Source organism: Phytophthora ramorum, assembly GCF_020800215.1.
Source record: "Phytophthora ramorum isolate Pr-102 chromosome Unknown Phyram_PR-102_s0011, whole genome shotgun sequence".
NCBI classification, from domain to species: domain Eukaryota; phylum Oomycota; class Peronosporomycetes; order Peronosporales; family Peronosporaceae; genus Phytophthora; species Phytophthora ramorum.
Window position 1 is genome coordinate 416,220 of NW_027150657.1, and position 16,595 is coordinate 432,814.

At 55.5% G+C, this 16,595-nt stretch overlaps 5 protein-coding genes across 5 annotated transcripts; 2 read left to right on the forward strand and 3 right to left on the reverse strand.

The window, feature by feature from the left end:
* Window positions 1-940: 940 nt before the first annotated feature.
* KRP23_10931 (uncharacterized protein) lies at window positions 941-4,285 on the forward strand (the record flags this gene model as incomplete). The annotated part of the gene is made up of 1 exon (XM_067881428.1): window positions 941-4,285. One exon carries the CDS (start codon window positions 941-943, stop codon window positions 4,283-4,285), a length of 3,345 nt encoding a protein of 1,114 aa, XP_067740739.1.
* Window positions 4,286-4,928: 643 nt separating this feature from the next.
* Window positions 4,929-7,250, reverse strand: KRP23_10932 (uncharacterized protein; the record flags this gene model as incomplete). Its single annotated transcript, XM_067881429.1, has 1 exon — window positions 4,929-7,250. One exon carries the CDS (start codon window positions 7,248-7,250, stop codon window positions 4,929-4,931), a length of 2,322 nt encoding a protein of 773 aa, XP_067740740.1.
* Window positions 7,251-7,965: 715 nt separating this feature from the next.
* KRP23_10933 (uncharacterized protein) lies at window positions 7,966-8,202 on the reverse strand (the record flags this gene model as incomplete). The annotated part of the gene is made up of 1 exon (XM_067881430.1): window positions 7,966-8,202. One exon carries the CDS (start codon window positions 8,200-8,202, stop codon window positions 7,966-7,968), a length of 237 nt encoding a protein of 78 aa, XP_067740741.1.
* A 243-nt stretch (window positions 8,203-8,445) lies between these two features.
* Window positions 8,446-9,146, forward strand: KRP23_10934 (uncharacterized protein; the record flags this gene model as incomplete). Its single annotated transcript, XM_067881431.1, has 5 exons — window positions 8,446-8,466; window positions 8,546-8,576; window positions 8,683-8,735; window positions 8,847-9,040; window positions 9,128-9,146. 5 exons carry the CDS (start codon window positions 8,446-8,448, stop codon window positions 9,144-9,146), a joined length of 318 nt encoding a protein of 105 aa, XP_067740742.1.
* Window positions 9,147-13,631: 4,485 nt separating this feature from the next.
* On the reverse strand, window positions 13,632-15,917 carry KRP23_10935 (uncharacterized protein; the record flags this gene model as incomplete). The annotated part of the gene is made up of 1 exon (XM_067881432.1): window positions 13,632-15,917. One exon carries the CDS (start codon window positions 15,915-15,917, stop codon window positions 13,632-13,634), a length of 2,286 nt encoding a protein of 761 aa, XP_067740743.1.
* Between the last annotated feature and the right edge of the window lie 678 nt (window positions 15,918-16,595).

Below are 16,595 nucleotides of genomic sequence, written 5' to 3' on the forward strand. Positions count from 1 at the left end.
CCGGTATGAAAAATTGTATCTGAGCCTTTGCAAGCGGGAGGGGGTGGAAGCCGACTAGCTTGGCAAGCCGAAACAACGCCTGTGGTTTAAGATCCGTGTGCGCAGTACGCGGGCTTAAACCCCAAGGACCAAACGTGGTCACATCTCGCTCGGTTTAGGGTTCTGTTACCGCGCTCGTAGGGGGGGGGAGGGGGGGGGGGGGGGTTGAGGTGAGGCTTGGGTGTAGATTTCCTGTCGGCATCTCCAATTTTGTCCTGTGTAGCGAGTTGACACCTGTTCTCGTTTCGACATGCCTTCATTAAAGAGGACCGAGGTGGTGCAATCATTTCGCCTAATTGTGCCAATCATTCGGCAACTTTTTCGGTATCAGTAACATATGCCCCCCCCAGACACTCGTCCCCTTCAAGCTGCTGGGATTGCAACTTGCGATTCACAAGACCGAGGGTAGCACAACTTGTACTCCACAGAACTCTCGTGACTGTTTGATCATTTTCCATGCGGGCGACTGAGTTGACAACGGGTAACTAACTAACTCGTCCGTCGTAGCGGCAAGTAGCTGCAAGTACAAACAATGCGAACCGCTCGCACAAGTCCGTGACCGGCCTGGCGAAAACGGGTCCAGGCAGATCTCTTGCAGCCTCGGATCTCGGGCACCCCTCATGCCAATCAACCCCATGCCAATCAAATCCCCGTTATGCTTGTCAATCACTGTTCTCCAAAAAGATCTCGCCAAAACGACCCTCCAGAGCAGATCTTCCGGGCAATGGACGGTTGCGAGCCGCCTTCGAGCCGCAAGATGACGCTTCGGAGCTCGATATCTTCTCGATGCCAATCAAAGTCGCGATCCCAATCAAAGGCAGCTCGTTGCCATTCCCGGATTTGCCGCTCATCGACCACTTCCAGCGCTCGATCTTCCAACTAAGCAAGCCCTCAATCCGCCATGAAATTGCTAGGGTTGCTCGCTGCGGGCGCTCTCCAGCTGCCTCTCGGGGCATTGGCCTTGAGCGCCTCGTTGGGTGTCAAGGACACGCTGCTCGCTGAAAGCCGGGAGCGCAGTGTGTCGTTCGCTGCGCTGCCTTTCGACCTGCCAAGCACCACGCTCGTCTCGGAGGGCATTGCCATGCACGCCTTGAAGAACGACTACTACTCGGACGTTGTGGGGCCCGACGGCCACATCGCCTGCACAGAATCGACTTCTGTTGAAAATAACGGGAAAGTCGCAGTGGTCTTGGCCTTCTCTAAGTGTCTGAACGACTCGGCGTTGACTATCGTAGAGCAGTGGGTGAACCAAGTCAAGACGACAATCTCGACCATCGCCTACGTGGACAACCTTCAAGTCGAGTTCCAGTCGACAATGGTGCCGGGTGTGTGTGAAGAGCTCAGTGAGAAAACCAAGCGCGGACTCAACGATACCGCCATGCAAAACCAAGGCGGTGCCTCGTATCCTGTTGCGGTAACGACTCAAGGACGAGCGCTACTCGCCGACGCAGTGCTCCCAACCGATCTCAAGCGACTGGAGGCATTCCCTGGACTCGGCACGGCCGTGGACCTTGCCGATGATACCGTTAGTCTGACAGTCAAGCCAATTGCTGTCATCTCTTTTGTGACCGGAGAGAAATCGTACGGCGAGGTGATGCAGTTCGAGGCCACTGCGCACGTGTCCAAGACGTTCAATTTCCAGATCTGCAATGGGGGCGCAAACTGCAATGGGCACTTCGAGAATTGCATCTATCTGGCGCAAACGGTAGACCTGTTCATGTACAACCCGTTCACCGTGACGCGCTCGCTGCAGTGCGCAAACTTGGACGGTGGTGTCCCCGTCACGTACCTGGACCACTACGGGGCCCGTAAGTGCTTTTGCAACTGCCCCGCCGGGTACGAGTTCGGAGAGAATGAGTACGGCCATGCTGCTTGTAATAAGGTCGTGGAAGACACGTGCCCCTGTGTGTGGGCAGAATGCAACGGGTTCAAACACGAAGTGAAAACTAACGAGGCAGTGTGCTCCTTCAAAAATGTTGCTACGAATTGGGGGCTGCCGGTGCCTTTCCCGAATGACGGCTACGTTGCTGACAAGCGCGACACATTGACAGAAGGGTATTATTTAGACCCTCGCATCACCTTGACCGCGAGTCGGGAGCAGGGCAAAGAGTACAAGGGGTCCGACGTGCGTAGTATCGTAGGCCTCGAAGTCTCGTTGCCACTGACTTTCCAACAGGTTGTGGGGGTCAACCCGAAGGCCTCCAACCTGAAACCCATAGTGAACGCTGGCTCGGATACCGCCGTCAAACACCAAGATTTCACATGGAAGGACTACCAGATGAACCGCGACGCCCACATTAACGACTTGGAGTTCACGTCCTACGGCAAGTACCATCTCGCAATGGAAGCACAAGACTACTATTCGAGCGCCACGTGCTCGGGGTGTCTTGTGATCGTGGATCAGAACCGCCCGAAGGCAACGACGCAATGCCCCAAGAGCTTCTCTGATAATGTGGTGGACGCCGTCCATCGCGCGGATTCGGCTGAGCTTACCGAAGCCAACATGGCCAAGGCAAAGGATCTGGTCACGCAGTACTACGACTTCGCCGGCAAGGCTAAAAACGATGCGTGCAGCGTCAACAACCGATGCGACTCGGAGTCTTTCAGCCGGCGCGACTTCTTCGAGGACAAGTACAAGGACTGCAGTAAGAGCGCCGAGTGCTTCGACAGGAACAAAGTGATCGAGGACCTGCTGAACGACAAGCATGCCAAGAAGAGCCCGTTGGTCAAGAGTAGCAACGACAAAGACGGCAAAGATAGTGCCGACAAGGGGTGCGATAACACGGCCGAGCCGGTGCCTGCTGGCCAGTGCACGAGGTGCTGCCAGATGCAGACGGCCTTGAAGGAGTGGTGGACGGACTACCGCTGCGGATCGGACTACGACGCACGCTACTGCGAGGGAGACAGCGCAGAGACTTGCGAGTTCAAGCAGTGTCTGGTGATGAACGGTGATACGTTGGCGACCGTGAGCGCACACATTTCCGATGACGCGAAGGCGGAGTCGGAGTCGGTGTTGACGCAGGTGGAGGACGAGGCGTACCAGACGGTGACGCAGATCCACCGCGCTCTGGAGTGCACTTCTTTCGGTGCTGACGATGGCGTGTGCGACTTCAGGGCGAAGCTGTCGGAGCTCATCGACACAACGGCGCAGTTGAACTTTGGTACGGACTCCGGACACTGGGAGGCCACGGACTACGTGTACTGGCGCTTCAAGCTCGTGTCGGAGGGCGAGTCTTGGCAGCTGTGGAAGACCGCAAAGGCCGTCGACTACGGACACGACGTGTACGAGAACGACCCAGTACTGACGTTCTCGAACCCCGAGACGAAGATCGCGATTGAGGCGTGGACGCAGTGCGGCCTCGTGCGACGCTTCTTCTTCTACGTGCACCTGCACGTGAATAGCCCCGTGAGCGTGTGTGAGAAGTTCAACGACATGTGGTACCAGACGTCGGTGTCGAGACTGCCGATCACGACTGGCATGTGCGCGTACCCGGGTAGCGACTTCGCCGAGCTGACGTTCGACTTCCACCCGAACGCCGGTCTGCAGTACTCGCGCACCGAGCTGAAGATGAAGGTGTCGAAGGTTGAGTGCACGGGCGCGCTGGAGAAACGCTTGCCCATTGACATCCTAAATGTGACGAGGGACTCTCCTGAAATCGTGACTCGGTTCGCTGTGGAGATGCTACACAAGGCTACAACCGAGGCAGCCACGGACTTCCACGTTGAGTGTAGCTTCACGTACTCGAAGTACGGCGGTACGACGGCTATGGAGACGTGCGAGCGCGACTTTGCCATCAAGGACTGCAAGGGACCCGCGTTCGACACGCCCAATGCCAAGTGCGAGTACGATGCATGCGCAGGTAACGTCAAAGCTGGCCTATATGAAGCGTGCGGCGGGACAGTTGTCAAGGCCGACGATAAATGCACGATCGTCGAGACGGGCGACAAGGAATGTTGCCAGGGCTGCGGCGACACGGAGGTTGTCTGCAATGCACTGTTGGACCTGCCGGATGCTTCAACCGACATCAAGCGGTGTGAACCGAGCTCGGACGGAGCCTACGCCAGCTATAACTACTACGCAGCAGTACTTTTGACGGAGACTGCCCAGGAGCACCCAGCCGCCACGGCCTTGCTAGGAGCTACGGCATTGATTGCTGTGGTGGCGCTCATTGTTGTTCGTCGCAGAGTGGTGGCTTCCCACTCGGCGCCGACGGCCGACGACGCGTACTACCCGTTGCTTCACTAGACTCGGAAGTCTAGAGAGCAAACTTTCGTGACATAGCATCTCGACCTCTGTTCGGCTTCATGCGTTTGCTTGCCACGAACTATCGTGGTGACCGGGTCGTGTAGTAGTAAAAGAAACAAGTATGCAACATAATACATTGAATACTCTGGTTCACAACAGCGTTCTTCAGCGAGAAAACTATCTCCTATTCTCGATCAGGAACGTCGATATCCGAAAGCCTGTGAAAATAATGAATACCTGTTCTTCACAGCATGTTGTGAACCCTGGATACCTGTTGCAGAATCAGTGATTCGGCTTGGAGTGCATTAACTGCTGATTTTATCGCCTCTTGCTGCAAAATAGAGCCAGCATGACCCTCCATATCCACACCGCAGTGATTGTGAACATTGTGGTGACCGTCGCGGGTTGTTAGTCATAAGCGTGGAAATTAATGTTTCTGATGCGTTTTGGCGGAGGCTCGAGCATACGCATACAAAGTAAAGTTTAGCGAACGCCAACAGTTCGCAACCTTAGTTTTATTGCAGTGAAAAGGAGCTGTAGTGTAGTTTCCTCCGTGGTGCCTGTGTCTTGTGAACTCTGTGAACATGTTATGCAAATGAAGCAAAATGTGTACAAGCTCAACACATGCATCGAAAGCTTCTGTCTACTCCAGAAAAGCGTAGTACGCGTCCTGCTCCACACCGGCACGGGTAGCAGTGCTACGACGCTTAATGACGACGAGCGCCACTACGGCCACCAAAGCACTTGCGCCCAGAAGTAACGTCGTCGTCGAGCTAGCAAGGCTGGATTTCTCCCTGTCAACCATTTCAGACACCTCGGCCATCAAGAGCGGCGTCGGCGAAGGTTCGCACCTCATGACGTCTGTCGTGCCGACACTACTACACGTGAGTGCTTTTGTGCACTTGGAGCAGCAAGTTTGCGGCGTCGATGGCTTGAGGGTTGTGCTCACATCAGACGACGTCACGATCGAGCCTCCGCAGGCCTCAAGCATGCCTGGGGCAGTGTCACCCGCGCACGCATCGGCGCAGACATCCTTCTTCTGGCCTAAATTCAGCTCCGGTTGGTCACAGTCCATAATCGTGAACGTGTGGCCGCAGTCGAGTGTATTGTTGTCTCCCGTTGCGGCAGACGCGAGCATGAGGCTGTTACTACGCGGCGTACGCGTGAACTTGCAGTGGATGACTCCAGTTGTCTTCTGCGCGGTGGTGGGGCTGGTGACGAGCTCGACACCGTAGTATTTGTTAATGGTAGCGGATGTCTGGTCGTCCACGAACGTGACAACCTGTTTGTCCGGCCCACCCGTCTCCTTCACCATGATGTCACACTTCACACCCGTATACGTGCCCGTGACGGTACTGCTGGCCTGCTGCAGGACGTCTGCGACCGCCATGTTAAGCTTCAGGACTGCAAAATCACTGCCTCCATACGCGCAGTAGGTGCCCTCCGTCCCTTGCACGCCAGGCTTCTCCACCACTGTCCACATCGTGTCGAATTTGGAGCATGCCAGCGTGCTGTGCAGGAAGAGATTGACAGTGAAGGTGGTCGTGTACGCCCTTCCGCACGCCGTCCATGCCTCCAGCACGATGGTAGTGCTTGCATCCGTGAAGGAAATCATCGTGGTGTCCGTGAGCGGGTCCCACTTGACGAAGGTCGTGCCATCCTTGTTGTAGCGCCAGGACACGAAATTTTTGCTATTTGCCGCCTCGCTAGTCGGAGTTGGGAACGCTGTCACGAACCCGGTCGTGACGGTAAGCAGCTGCGATAGCTTGGTAGTATACTGGCAGTTGGCGTTGGTCTTGTCGAAGGTGGTGCACGGGATACTATAGTAGACGTTCTTGACAGGATCACTGCCTGCGGGTTTGCTGGGCAGAGCATCGAGGACGTTGCGGGAAGCCGCCTGGACAATACTGTTGATTGTGACCGATGCTGCGATGATATCGGTGCCTTTCGCTTCGAGGCTCACGTCGATGGAACACATCGTTGGGATTCCTGTTCCTTCAGTGCAGATAGAGTCTGGTGCATGGGGCTCAGACTCGTAGTCTGAGGGGCACTCGTAGGGGGTGTAATTCTCCTTGAGCGTTCTTTTCTTCCTGCAGCTCCACTTGCACTTTAGATTGAGCGAGGACTCCAGGGTGGCAGCCGCTGTCTGTAGAGAGGCGGGGAAAGGAAGGTTGCTCTTCAGTTTCGACACAATTGTCCCGAAGGTCGTGCTATCGAAGCAGGAAGTGTAGCAATCATTTTCGCTTTCGTAGAAGAGCGTTCTCTTGGAGAATCCGTCGGCACTGGTTTCTTTGCAAAGACTGCCGCTGTTCGGGTTATTCACAACGTTATTGTCGGCCACATAGTTCTTGTACGCAGTGTCGTAATTCTGGAAGGCAGTGAGTGACGTTGTCGTCAGCGTCTGCGGGCTCATCAACGGAGTTGGGCAGCTACAGGCGCTTCCGAAACGCGGGCGAAACATGTCCAAGATGGCGACGCATCCGATACACGAGACCTCGTGGTTGTAGTCGTTTGCGACAATGGACAAGCTGTACGTGCCGGGTGCGTCGAATACAATCTCACTCTGCACCAAAGTCGGATTCGTCACGTATTGATACCACGATGTCTTCTTGGTCTTCTTCGGCGTTGATACTGTCCCTTCTTTCTGCAACGTAGCCGTGAGCTGGATGAACGGTTGCTGGGACGCCACCTTCTTGGCGGGGTCGTCGTACTTGTTGCGTCGTAGATCCGCCACGTAGTTGTCGGTGGGGATGGGGACCGGCAGGTCGCACTTGTTTGCTTCTCCAAGCTTGAGGTTGTTGTCAACTCGATCCAGTAAGCAATCGAGCCCCATGGGCCAGTAGCAGATCGGTTCGTCGTCGTCCGCCGCCATGAGCTCTAACTGCGTGTCATTCTCATCCAGAGCCTTAGCGACAGCACCACAGGCGGCCCCGATCGCAACCAGCAGCACCGGAGTTACGCGCATGAGTCCAGGCGTCGATTATGTTGACCTTACGAAGGAGATCCCGAAGTGCCCGCCAACCCATGGCGAAGGTTTTGGCGAAAAGATATTCAAGCACCAGCGAAGATCGCGGCCGGAGAAGTCGCGCGACTTGGTGAAGCGTCGTGGGTTTCCAGCCCTTGGATCATGCAAGTTACATGTTTTGGATGAGCGCCTTCTAGATTGAGAATGCATTTCAGTAAAAGCTTGGACGCCACCTCACCCTGCAAAGCCAATGATGGTAATTTGGCCTTCTATTTGGTGTAATATTAAATTTGCTATAGAAGCCTTGTAATACGTAAGACGCGACTTGAGGCCAATGGTTTCTTTTCAATGAAGACCTACACGTACTTGCTGATTGAACTCCACTCCTTGACGAAAGAGTTGAGCTGCACTGCATTAGTCATGCACAGCTCAGTTTTGGACGTGAGTAGGGCTCCAACGCTGCAAAGGTTGTCTAGGACCTCCTGGAACAGCCACCAACTTAACTGGAACAGAAATTGATCTGTGGGGGGGGGGGGGGGGGGGGGGGTTCCTCGCCGCTTCCTGGGCAGCACGGTGCGCCACTGCCACTCTGGCTTCCCAGCTGTGTACCGTCTTGGCCATCTTCACGGCGCCGTCCAGCATAGCCCTCTCTCTAGGAGCCACCACAGTCAGCAGCAGCTCTCAGCAGTGTCTCCTCATCCAGGAACGGCACCTATCAGGCCACGAGGGCCGTACGCTCCACCGTGCCCACGCCTGCGAGCCTGGGCGGCTGGTAGAAGTGGCGGCCATGCACTTCGTCCAGCAGCGCGGCCCGCAGCCCCTCATTCAGCAGCTCGCCCACGACCTCCGCCGTCGCCTGCTGGCCGTTGGGCGTTGGGAAGCTAAGGGTTCCTGACGACGCGCAGCAGCTCGATCCGCATGGCGACAACGTCAACGCCAGCTCCCCGGGCATCTCCGGCGCCGTCCGCGTCCCCACGCGCGCGCTCTCAGAGGCTCCATGCCCGACGCAGAGCGAATGGAGTCCAGCACACGCGCCACCAACAGCTCCTAGAGGCGCCAGTCACGCAGCCACGCCGAGACGTCGGAGCATGGTTTCCTTTCTTATCAAGATGTGGATGTGTGGTCCACATACGATGGAGTGTTGAAGGCGAGATAGATCTGCCAGTCAGGCTCCTTACTAATACTCCAGTGCTGAATGAAGGAGGACGGGGCTGCTGTGCGGCCCGAGCAAGTCCAAGGAGGCCACGCTCACCTTGGCGCACATCCCTTGTGCCTCGGGTTGAGCTCGTGCGCAGCGTGGAGCTGCCGCACATGTACAGGAGCCAGGTGAGTCGCGTGAGTCGCGATGCCGAGTGGCTGCGTGCAGAGCTGCGCTGCGCTGTCTGTTGCTGCAGAGAGGGGGCTGTAACTGACTTGTTACTGGTGCTTGCAGTAGACAAGCTCACGGGTCATCTGCTGCAGCTCTGGAGGCAGGTGCAGCATGAGGTGCGTATCTGGGCATCATTGCCCCGACTACATGCTGCACGAGCCCCCGGCCGACGTGGCTGCTGCTGTAGCGGAGCTCACCACCATCGTGTCGTTGCTTGCGTGTAACAGGTCGCTCGTGTTGGGCATGCACTCACCAGTTGGCTTGCAGGATGCTCTGGCGTTGCAGTGATTTATGACTGGCTAGTTCCTTCGAAGTCTTCTGACACGCACTACGGTGGGTCATCGCCTGAGTTCCCGACGTGTTACCGCAGAACGACGCTATCGCGGAGCTGCCGAATGCCAAGCACTATGGTGTCAAATGAGTACGTCTGTATTAGCTGTATGTATTGTGAGTCGTGCCTAACCTATTGGCATTCACATTGTGCTTTTGTGACCAACTACTCAACTAGGTCAACGTCATCGACTTGAGTCGTATCCGATACATCTTGATGGGGTGAATCGCCCCCAAGGAGAACCCTGCTGTGCTCGTGCGCAACAGCCTCACGTCGAGCGGCTCTAAGATCAGCGAAGTCGGCATCTTCGTCCCTAGTTTGTTCGACGTCGAAGGAGTGCGGATCGTGAACAAGCACGCAGGCCACGAAGCTGTCGGACGAAGGTGGTGTCCGCTGTTGCTGTATAGAAATTGCAGCTTGGCCCGTGCATGTAGTTGATGTAGTTGGTAGCGCACCAGTAGGTAACCAACACGACTGAATGGAACAACAACCTTGGAAGCACAAAGCCAGTATAAATTCGTACGCAGCTAACGCTACACATACACACCGCGAGCTTGTCTTCGGACTGGTCTTCGCAAGCGTGGTCGGCTGTTCGCCAGAGTTATCTTGTCTTCATCAAGCAGCAGTGTCCATTCGGCGAGCGAACTCCAGGCACATCACACGACGAAAGCCTCGGACGCAAGCGCCGAAGCAAAGTAGGAGAGCAAGCGAGTGGACAAGCGCAGTGGTCGACAGAGAGCAATGAGTCCCTGTCGACCACTGCAAAAGCCCACCACACTCGCACCTCACGCGAGGCACGCCAGCATCTGCAGCTTGATCGAGGGTAATGAGCCCCGATCAGCTGAGCTGCTGGCGCACCTCACGCAAGGCCTGCCAAGCCTCGGCACTCCACGCCCAGGGACTCTCCCCGTAGAATAGCCGCAGAATTGCGCAGGACAGAGAGAGAGATGAGTCTCTGTCCCGCCAAACTGGAGAGGCCTTGGAGAGCCGACCACGCGAAGAGGCAGAGATGAGTGCCTCCAAGCGGGTCAGTTCCCCACGCCAACCATTCCAGCTTGCCGCCGATCATCATTTTGCCGCAGCCGCAGGCCACGCAGCAGGCCACGTCCAGCTTTCGCCAAGACGACTAAGCTGCCGACCGTCGAGAAAGCTGCGGCGACGACGTCGTGGGCGAAGGCGCCAACGTCTTGGTCTTGGTCTTGCCCGCCCAACCAAACCGCCCTTTTGCTGCAGCACTCATCGTCTGCTTGGGCTGCTGCTGCGTCGGCGCCGTCGACGCGAGTAGGTTGGGGTCGCTTTCGGCCCAACAGTGCTGCGTCGAAGCCCCACACTGTTGGGCCGAAAGCGATCCCAACCCACTCGCTGCTGTGGCCCCACACGGCCAGCAGCAAACCTCTGCGTGGGCTCCAGCGCTCTGCGACGATGGGATCAGCTGCTGCTGACAGTCGCGAGCGGTGGAAGCGAGCTGTTCAAGCCCAAAGAAGAAGGAGAACAACAGACTCTGCTTCGCCGAGCCGTGCTGCTGCTGGCACATACCTGTTGCAGCTAGTCGAAGCTGTAGCCATTACAACGGGGTAATTACAGTGGGACTTTTAATGGCTACATCTTAGACTAGCTTCAGGAGGGATGTGTAATGGCTACCTCTTCGACTAGTCGCGACGTAGCACATCTTCCACACCGCACGAGCCCATCGAGACGAAGGTGCAGGCCAGACAGCAGGAGAAGGACTTGTGGGCCTCCACAGTGGACACACGACCGAGCAGTTCGAATTGCTGCAACAGACCGTCATGTCTCAAGAGACAGCCATACGGACTGTTCGTGGAGACAACGTCCAGGCGGACGACGTCTACGTGCTGTTTAGCAGTGTCCCGCGCACTACTGAGTCGGTGCTGTGTCTGCTTCGAGGCTTCTTCGAGCAGCAGAAGGTTCCGTAGTTCTATGTGCACACGTGCATGTTCGACGAGGTCGAGTTCATTGCACACGACGACGTGGTGCAGCCTAGGAGCAAGATCGAGCGAGGTGGGCTGTGGTAGCGACTGTGCCATCGCAAGGACTTTTGCTACGGCGCGCTCAAGGATAGCGTGAAGGCGGTGCACGGCTTTGCCAAGGCGGTGGCGGACAACAAGCAGCAGCCGAGCACTACTTCTTCCCAGCGCACCATAACTCGATCGTGGCGCTGCTGGGCGTGTTGCAGATTGATGTGGGGTCGCAGCTGCCTCAGTACGGCACGATGCTGGCGTTCAAGGCGTACGAGGACAAATCCTCGCACGAAGTTTTTTTTCCATCAAGCCACGCTACGAGAGTGAGGAGGTCGTCACACGCAGGACCCGCTTTGTCCATTCTCGCACTTCGAGTCGCTGGCGCTCGAATTCCTGTCCTGCAGCATAGCGCGCCTCGGGCATAGCCGCCATAGCCGCAGCAAATACAAATACACATCGAATTCCTGTCCTACAAGGCCTAAATGGATCAGCTGATAGCTAAAGAGTGTGTATTACTTCTTGAGCGTCATCGAAGCTGCTCAGGTACTAGTGGACTCCGCGGTGTCTTGGAGATACCATCTACAGGCTTGTCATCGGTCAACACAACACCCGTGCACAGATTGATCGCATACCGCTTCTAGTTACTTTTGCACGTGCCAGGAACAAATTTCCGGCACAAACCGTACAGCTTTAGCCAAAGACAAATTCGCTCTCCAGGTCCAAGATTTACACGATCCCATTCACGTGTCCGTTCATGCACTGACAACCCCATCGCCTGCTCATTCCAGTAGCCCACGGGCGAACGTGTTGCCCAAGACCCAGTCCGACACATCAACCGCGGATAATTGAGAAACCTCACGATGGCCTCTAGTCTGCAGAATGCTCTGCGTGATTCCATCAAAGTTAGCCATCCATAGCCTTTGGTTGCACCCAGGCTACCTCATGCGACCAGGACCTTGCAGCAGCTTGTCCTTGGTGAACTTCGGGCCGAGTGTCAGTACAGCTGCAGCATCCGGCAGGAGTTTCATGTCGGATCCTCTCGAGCGAGCTTCGTCAAAAACCACCAACGTCTCCTTTTCGAGCGTCGACGAGTTTTACGGCATCACAACTTGCTGAGCCTGCTCTGCTACCTCGAAGTATCATGCAGCAGTTGTGCTCTTGGTGGATATCTAAATCTAGTACATCACGCCAGTGAAGTCAAAGTCAGGCAGTCCAAGAAGAAAATCTGCTGCGTTTTGGTTTGTGACACCAGCAAGAAGAGTGTCCGTATCGTTGTGAGCTTGAGCACCTTTTCTCATCGCAAAAACCAAGACACTCTGCCACGAAATTGCTGTATCTTCGTCTAGACCGGACTTGAAGAAGCTTGTAGATTTTATCTCAGCACCTTTTTCAGGATACTCAGCAGCACCCATAGCGCTTGTCGTGAACGGTGTAAAATCTTGCAGCAGGCAGGCCGCAAAACGTTGAATTCCGAACGACGAGCCGGTAGTTTATCCTTCGCACGTTCTGCAGTAGTATTCAGGAAGAAGTTGATCAATCCCATGCACAACTCGAAGACCCGGCAGAGTATCTTGAACTGTCGGGCATCGACAAGACGTATATGACGCGAGCCCTTTCGGTCTTCTTCGTCCGATCCAACACAAGCATACCAGCGATCGGTCAAACTGTTGCTGTGCTCTAAGCGTAGCAACATTTCACAGTTTGGGAGATATTCACCACCGTTAGCTTAAAGTAAGTACTAGAAGGTTACACGTAGCACTCATTTCAACACGTACGTTTTGGATGTCTGTACGAACGAGTCTTGCTTTGTGTACGCTCCGGGGCCTGGCGTGCTGAAGCCTCGTTCCAGCTCGACTTCGCCGAGTCCTTGAGACTTGGACTGGAAAATCGACGAGGCCGGTGCCTTGCTCTTCGTAGGCGACTCCCAAGTTGTCTAGTTAGTGGTCACGTACGATCCAGACCCCGGAGTGATCATGGCCAAGCCGTTTGTGCCACAGCAAGAACGGAGCCATGAATACAGCCACCAGTTGGCAAACAAAATGCGGAGCTCGTTCCCACCCATCCACCGAAATTATTACCACGGTAGAACCACCGTTGGATGGCACAGCCATACTCAGGTCAGGTACTCGTGCTGTTTCTTGTCGACGGTGGCTTCGCCGCAGAGTTATCCTCGGTATTCGCGCCTGAAAACGCACATGAGTAAAGCGTCTCCAGTAAAATGACCACTATTAGACGAATGACATACAGCCACGTCTCACTACATACGAGGCCTCTATTTAAGCTCAACTGGAAGGCCACTTAAAACTCAAGTAAAATAGCCTCTATAGCAACCATGCATACATCAAGTCACGTCTTGCATATTATAAGGCTTCCATAGGAAAAAGTCACATAAACATCAAATAGAAGACCTTACCACCTATAGCAACCATGCATTTTCCAAGCTTTGCTAACTATTTTAGCTTTTGTTGTTGTAGCAAAATAATATGCCGGAATATGTATTGGTCTTTAGTTGTTAATCTCCTGCAAGCACTCAACAACTCTCGTTGCCGTTGTCATCGCGATGATATTCAAATAAAGCCTCGGATTCATATACAAGTTCAGCACATGCAGTACCACGTCATGGCCACGACTGCAAGAGCAGGATGGCATCCTCCAGCTAGCCGCTCTTGTTATCAGCACCGTAGCCAACAGCCATGCACCTCTTACTCGAGCAGTGGGTAGTACGCGTCGTCGGACTCTTCCGCGCGCGCAGCAGCATCGGCACGGCGCTTCACAACAATAAGAGCCACGACAGCGATCATGGCACTCGCGCCGAGTAGTGCCGTCACCGTCTCGCTCGAAAAGACTTTCTCCTCCGCAGCAGCCAATTCCGCAAGGAAAAGTGGCGTATCCCCCTCGAAGGCGCAGCGCTTGACAGACACAGACGTACCGGTGGCGCGGCAGGAGAGATCGGGGCCGCACTTATCGCAGCATACTTGATCGGAACCCGGCACGTTGACGGAGGTAGCGACCGCGTTAGAGGTGACAGTCAAACCGTTGCAGAGCTCACCAAGACCAACCGCCGAAGGTGTCGAGTCGTCTGCGCATTTGTTGGCGCAGACATCCGTGTCGGCAGTGTGCAGCTTCGGCTTGTCGCAGTCGGTTATGGCGAAGTCGTGAGTGCACGTGAGCTCGTGCGGGCCGTTGTACCCAGGTGCCACAGAGTCCTGGTTGGCCAGCATCGTGTTGGTGTGCGCCTCACGCGTGAACGTACACTTGACTTGGGCGAACGTCTTTTGCGCGGTGTTGGGCTTGTGCACAAGCTCGACAGCGAAGTCCTGGCTCACTGGCAACTGCGTACCTGTACGTTCCAGGAGCGTAGCAGGAGTCGTGTCCGTTGCACCGTTCTCCTTTGCCATAATCGTGCACTTGAACCCCTTGAACGTGCCCTGCACCTGTTCTTCGCCGGCCGGCACGATTTCCTGGGGTGTTTGAAAGTTCAGGTGTAAGACGGTAAAGTCACTCCTTGGAACGTTGCAATAGGCTCCTCCGGCTTCCATCTCCACGCCCACACCTGCCCACATCGCATCAAAGTTGGCACACGTCATCGTGCTGTGCACGAACAGGTTGACATTGAACGAAAGCGTTGCGCCGACTTTTCCCACCATCGACCACGCCTCGATGTGCACGGTGGTGCTGGACTCGCCGAAGACCATCTTGTCAGTACTGGCCGGGTCCCAATCGTGCCACGTCAAGCCGTCGTAGTTGTAGCGCCATTTCACGATTCTACTGACCTCCTCATCTGTCAACAACTGAGTATCTTTGGACGTTGCCTTGACTGTGATCAGGTCTGACAGCTTGACGTTGTATTTGCACGCTTCAGTTCCGTCCAAAGATGTGCATGGGATGCCGTAGTAGACGTTCTTGGATGCGTCGGCACCAATAGGTACGCTCGCAAACTCATGAATCACGTTGTTAGAAGCCGTCTGCACTTCTGGTTTGATGGTGAACGCTGAAGTGGCAAGGGTGTTGCCAGTCGCTGTCAGGCACGGATTGAAAAGGCAGTCACTGTTACTGTTCCCGAGACCAGAGCAAGATGCTGTGGGCTGTGTCGCGGTGCTGGGACAGACATAGGGAGTGTAGTTCTCCTGGAGAACTTGAGATTTGGTGCAACACCACGAGGACCCATCAGGGACCGGTTGCGCTAGTTGGAGGTTGGAGCCGAAAGGCGAGGCTTCGAGGAGGGTCTTTGTCTGGGTCCAAGCGGTGGCACCAAAACACGCACCTGGGGGGGCACTTCCCGTCGTCGCAGTGAACGGTTGCCACGATTCCGAGTAGCTGCCACAATCACCCCCGCTGTCCGCGTTGTTTTCGACGTTGTGTACGTGGGTGTCGTAGTTCGACTCGGAGCTGCTCTGAGCAGTCAGAGCAGCCGCGGATAGCGTCGTACTCCCTCCGGCAGCATTGCAAGACCAACCACCCGCAAACCGGGGTCGGAACGTATCCTTGATGTTGATGCAGCCTGGACAAGTCGTCTCGCCGTTATAATCGCTCGCGGCGATCGACACATCATAGACTCCAGGCTTGTTGAAGGTTACTTGGCTCTTTGCCGGGCTGGGGTCGGTCAAGTACGTTTTCCACGCCACCTTATCGGTGTGCGATGGATTCGGACCGGTGGACGTGATCTGGATGTACGGCCTGCTGCTCGCTACGCCACCAACGTCGTTCTTGTTCAAGCGCTTGTCGGCCACGTAGTTATCCGACGGGATGGGCACAAGCACCGGACAGGTGGTTCCAAGCTGCAGGCTGTTGGTTGACGCCGACAGAGTGCACTCGCCACCCCAAGTTGTACAGATCGAGGCTCCGTCCGCCATGAGCAAGTGACCGGGCGCCGAATAGTTTTGCGCAGAGAGGTCGCGCAGCATCGAGTGGCCGGGCTCATCTTGCGCCAGGGCGTCGACGAACACGCCGTACGCGGTCGCCACAGCGAGGACAGTCGCGATGCGCATTTAGAAGTCGCTTGGGCTCTTTAGCTTGACTTGGTCTTGAGGCTTGCACGACGAGTTGCAAAGTGACTGCTAACAGATCACGCGCGGCCTTAGCAGCTATGAGCCCTTTGGAGGCGACTACTGGGGAGCCCATTGCGCGGACCCGAGGCAAGATCCCGCCCTGGCCGGCCGCTCGAATGTCGTCCCGCAAAGATCCGCCGGTGGTGGACGGAGATCAATCGCCCGAAAGCGTCCGTCCAAAGCGACGGAGGTTTCAAGGGCGAAAATCTAAAACCGACTTTAGATTCGTGCTGTTTGTTGACTTTTCAGCAGCACTCGAATCGAGCAATGTTGTTAACGCTGCCGTGCTCGAGTTGGATATGCTACCCTAGGGATAAATTGTCAAATTGTCTGCAAGGAGGAGAACTTGTTTCGTTTTGATTCCAAACCACCCCCACGAAGAGTCACCAAAAACCATCGTAGCGACTCGATCGTGAGATCCATTGTTGGCATGGCCAAATCAAACATTATTCTAGAAGAGCCTCTTGGCACATCTGCGTAGTACCCAACATTTATCAGCCCCCGTAAAATACCAGTGTGCATTGCGCTCTCATTTGAATATCAGAGGGCGACAAAAGGGTTTCGAGATCGTAGCAAGCTGCTGCAACTGTATGGTGCTCAGTCTTACCGCGTTGCAAT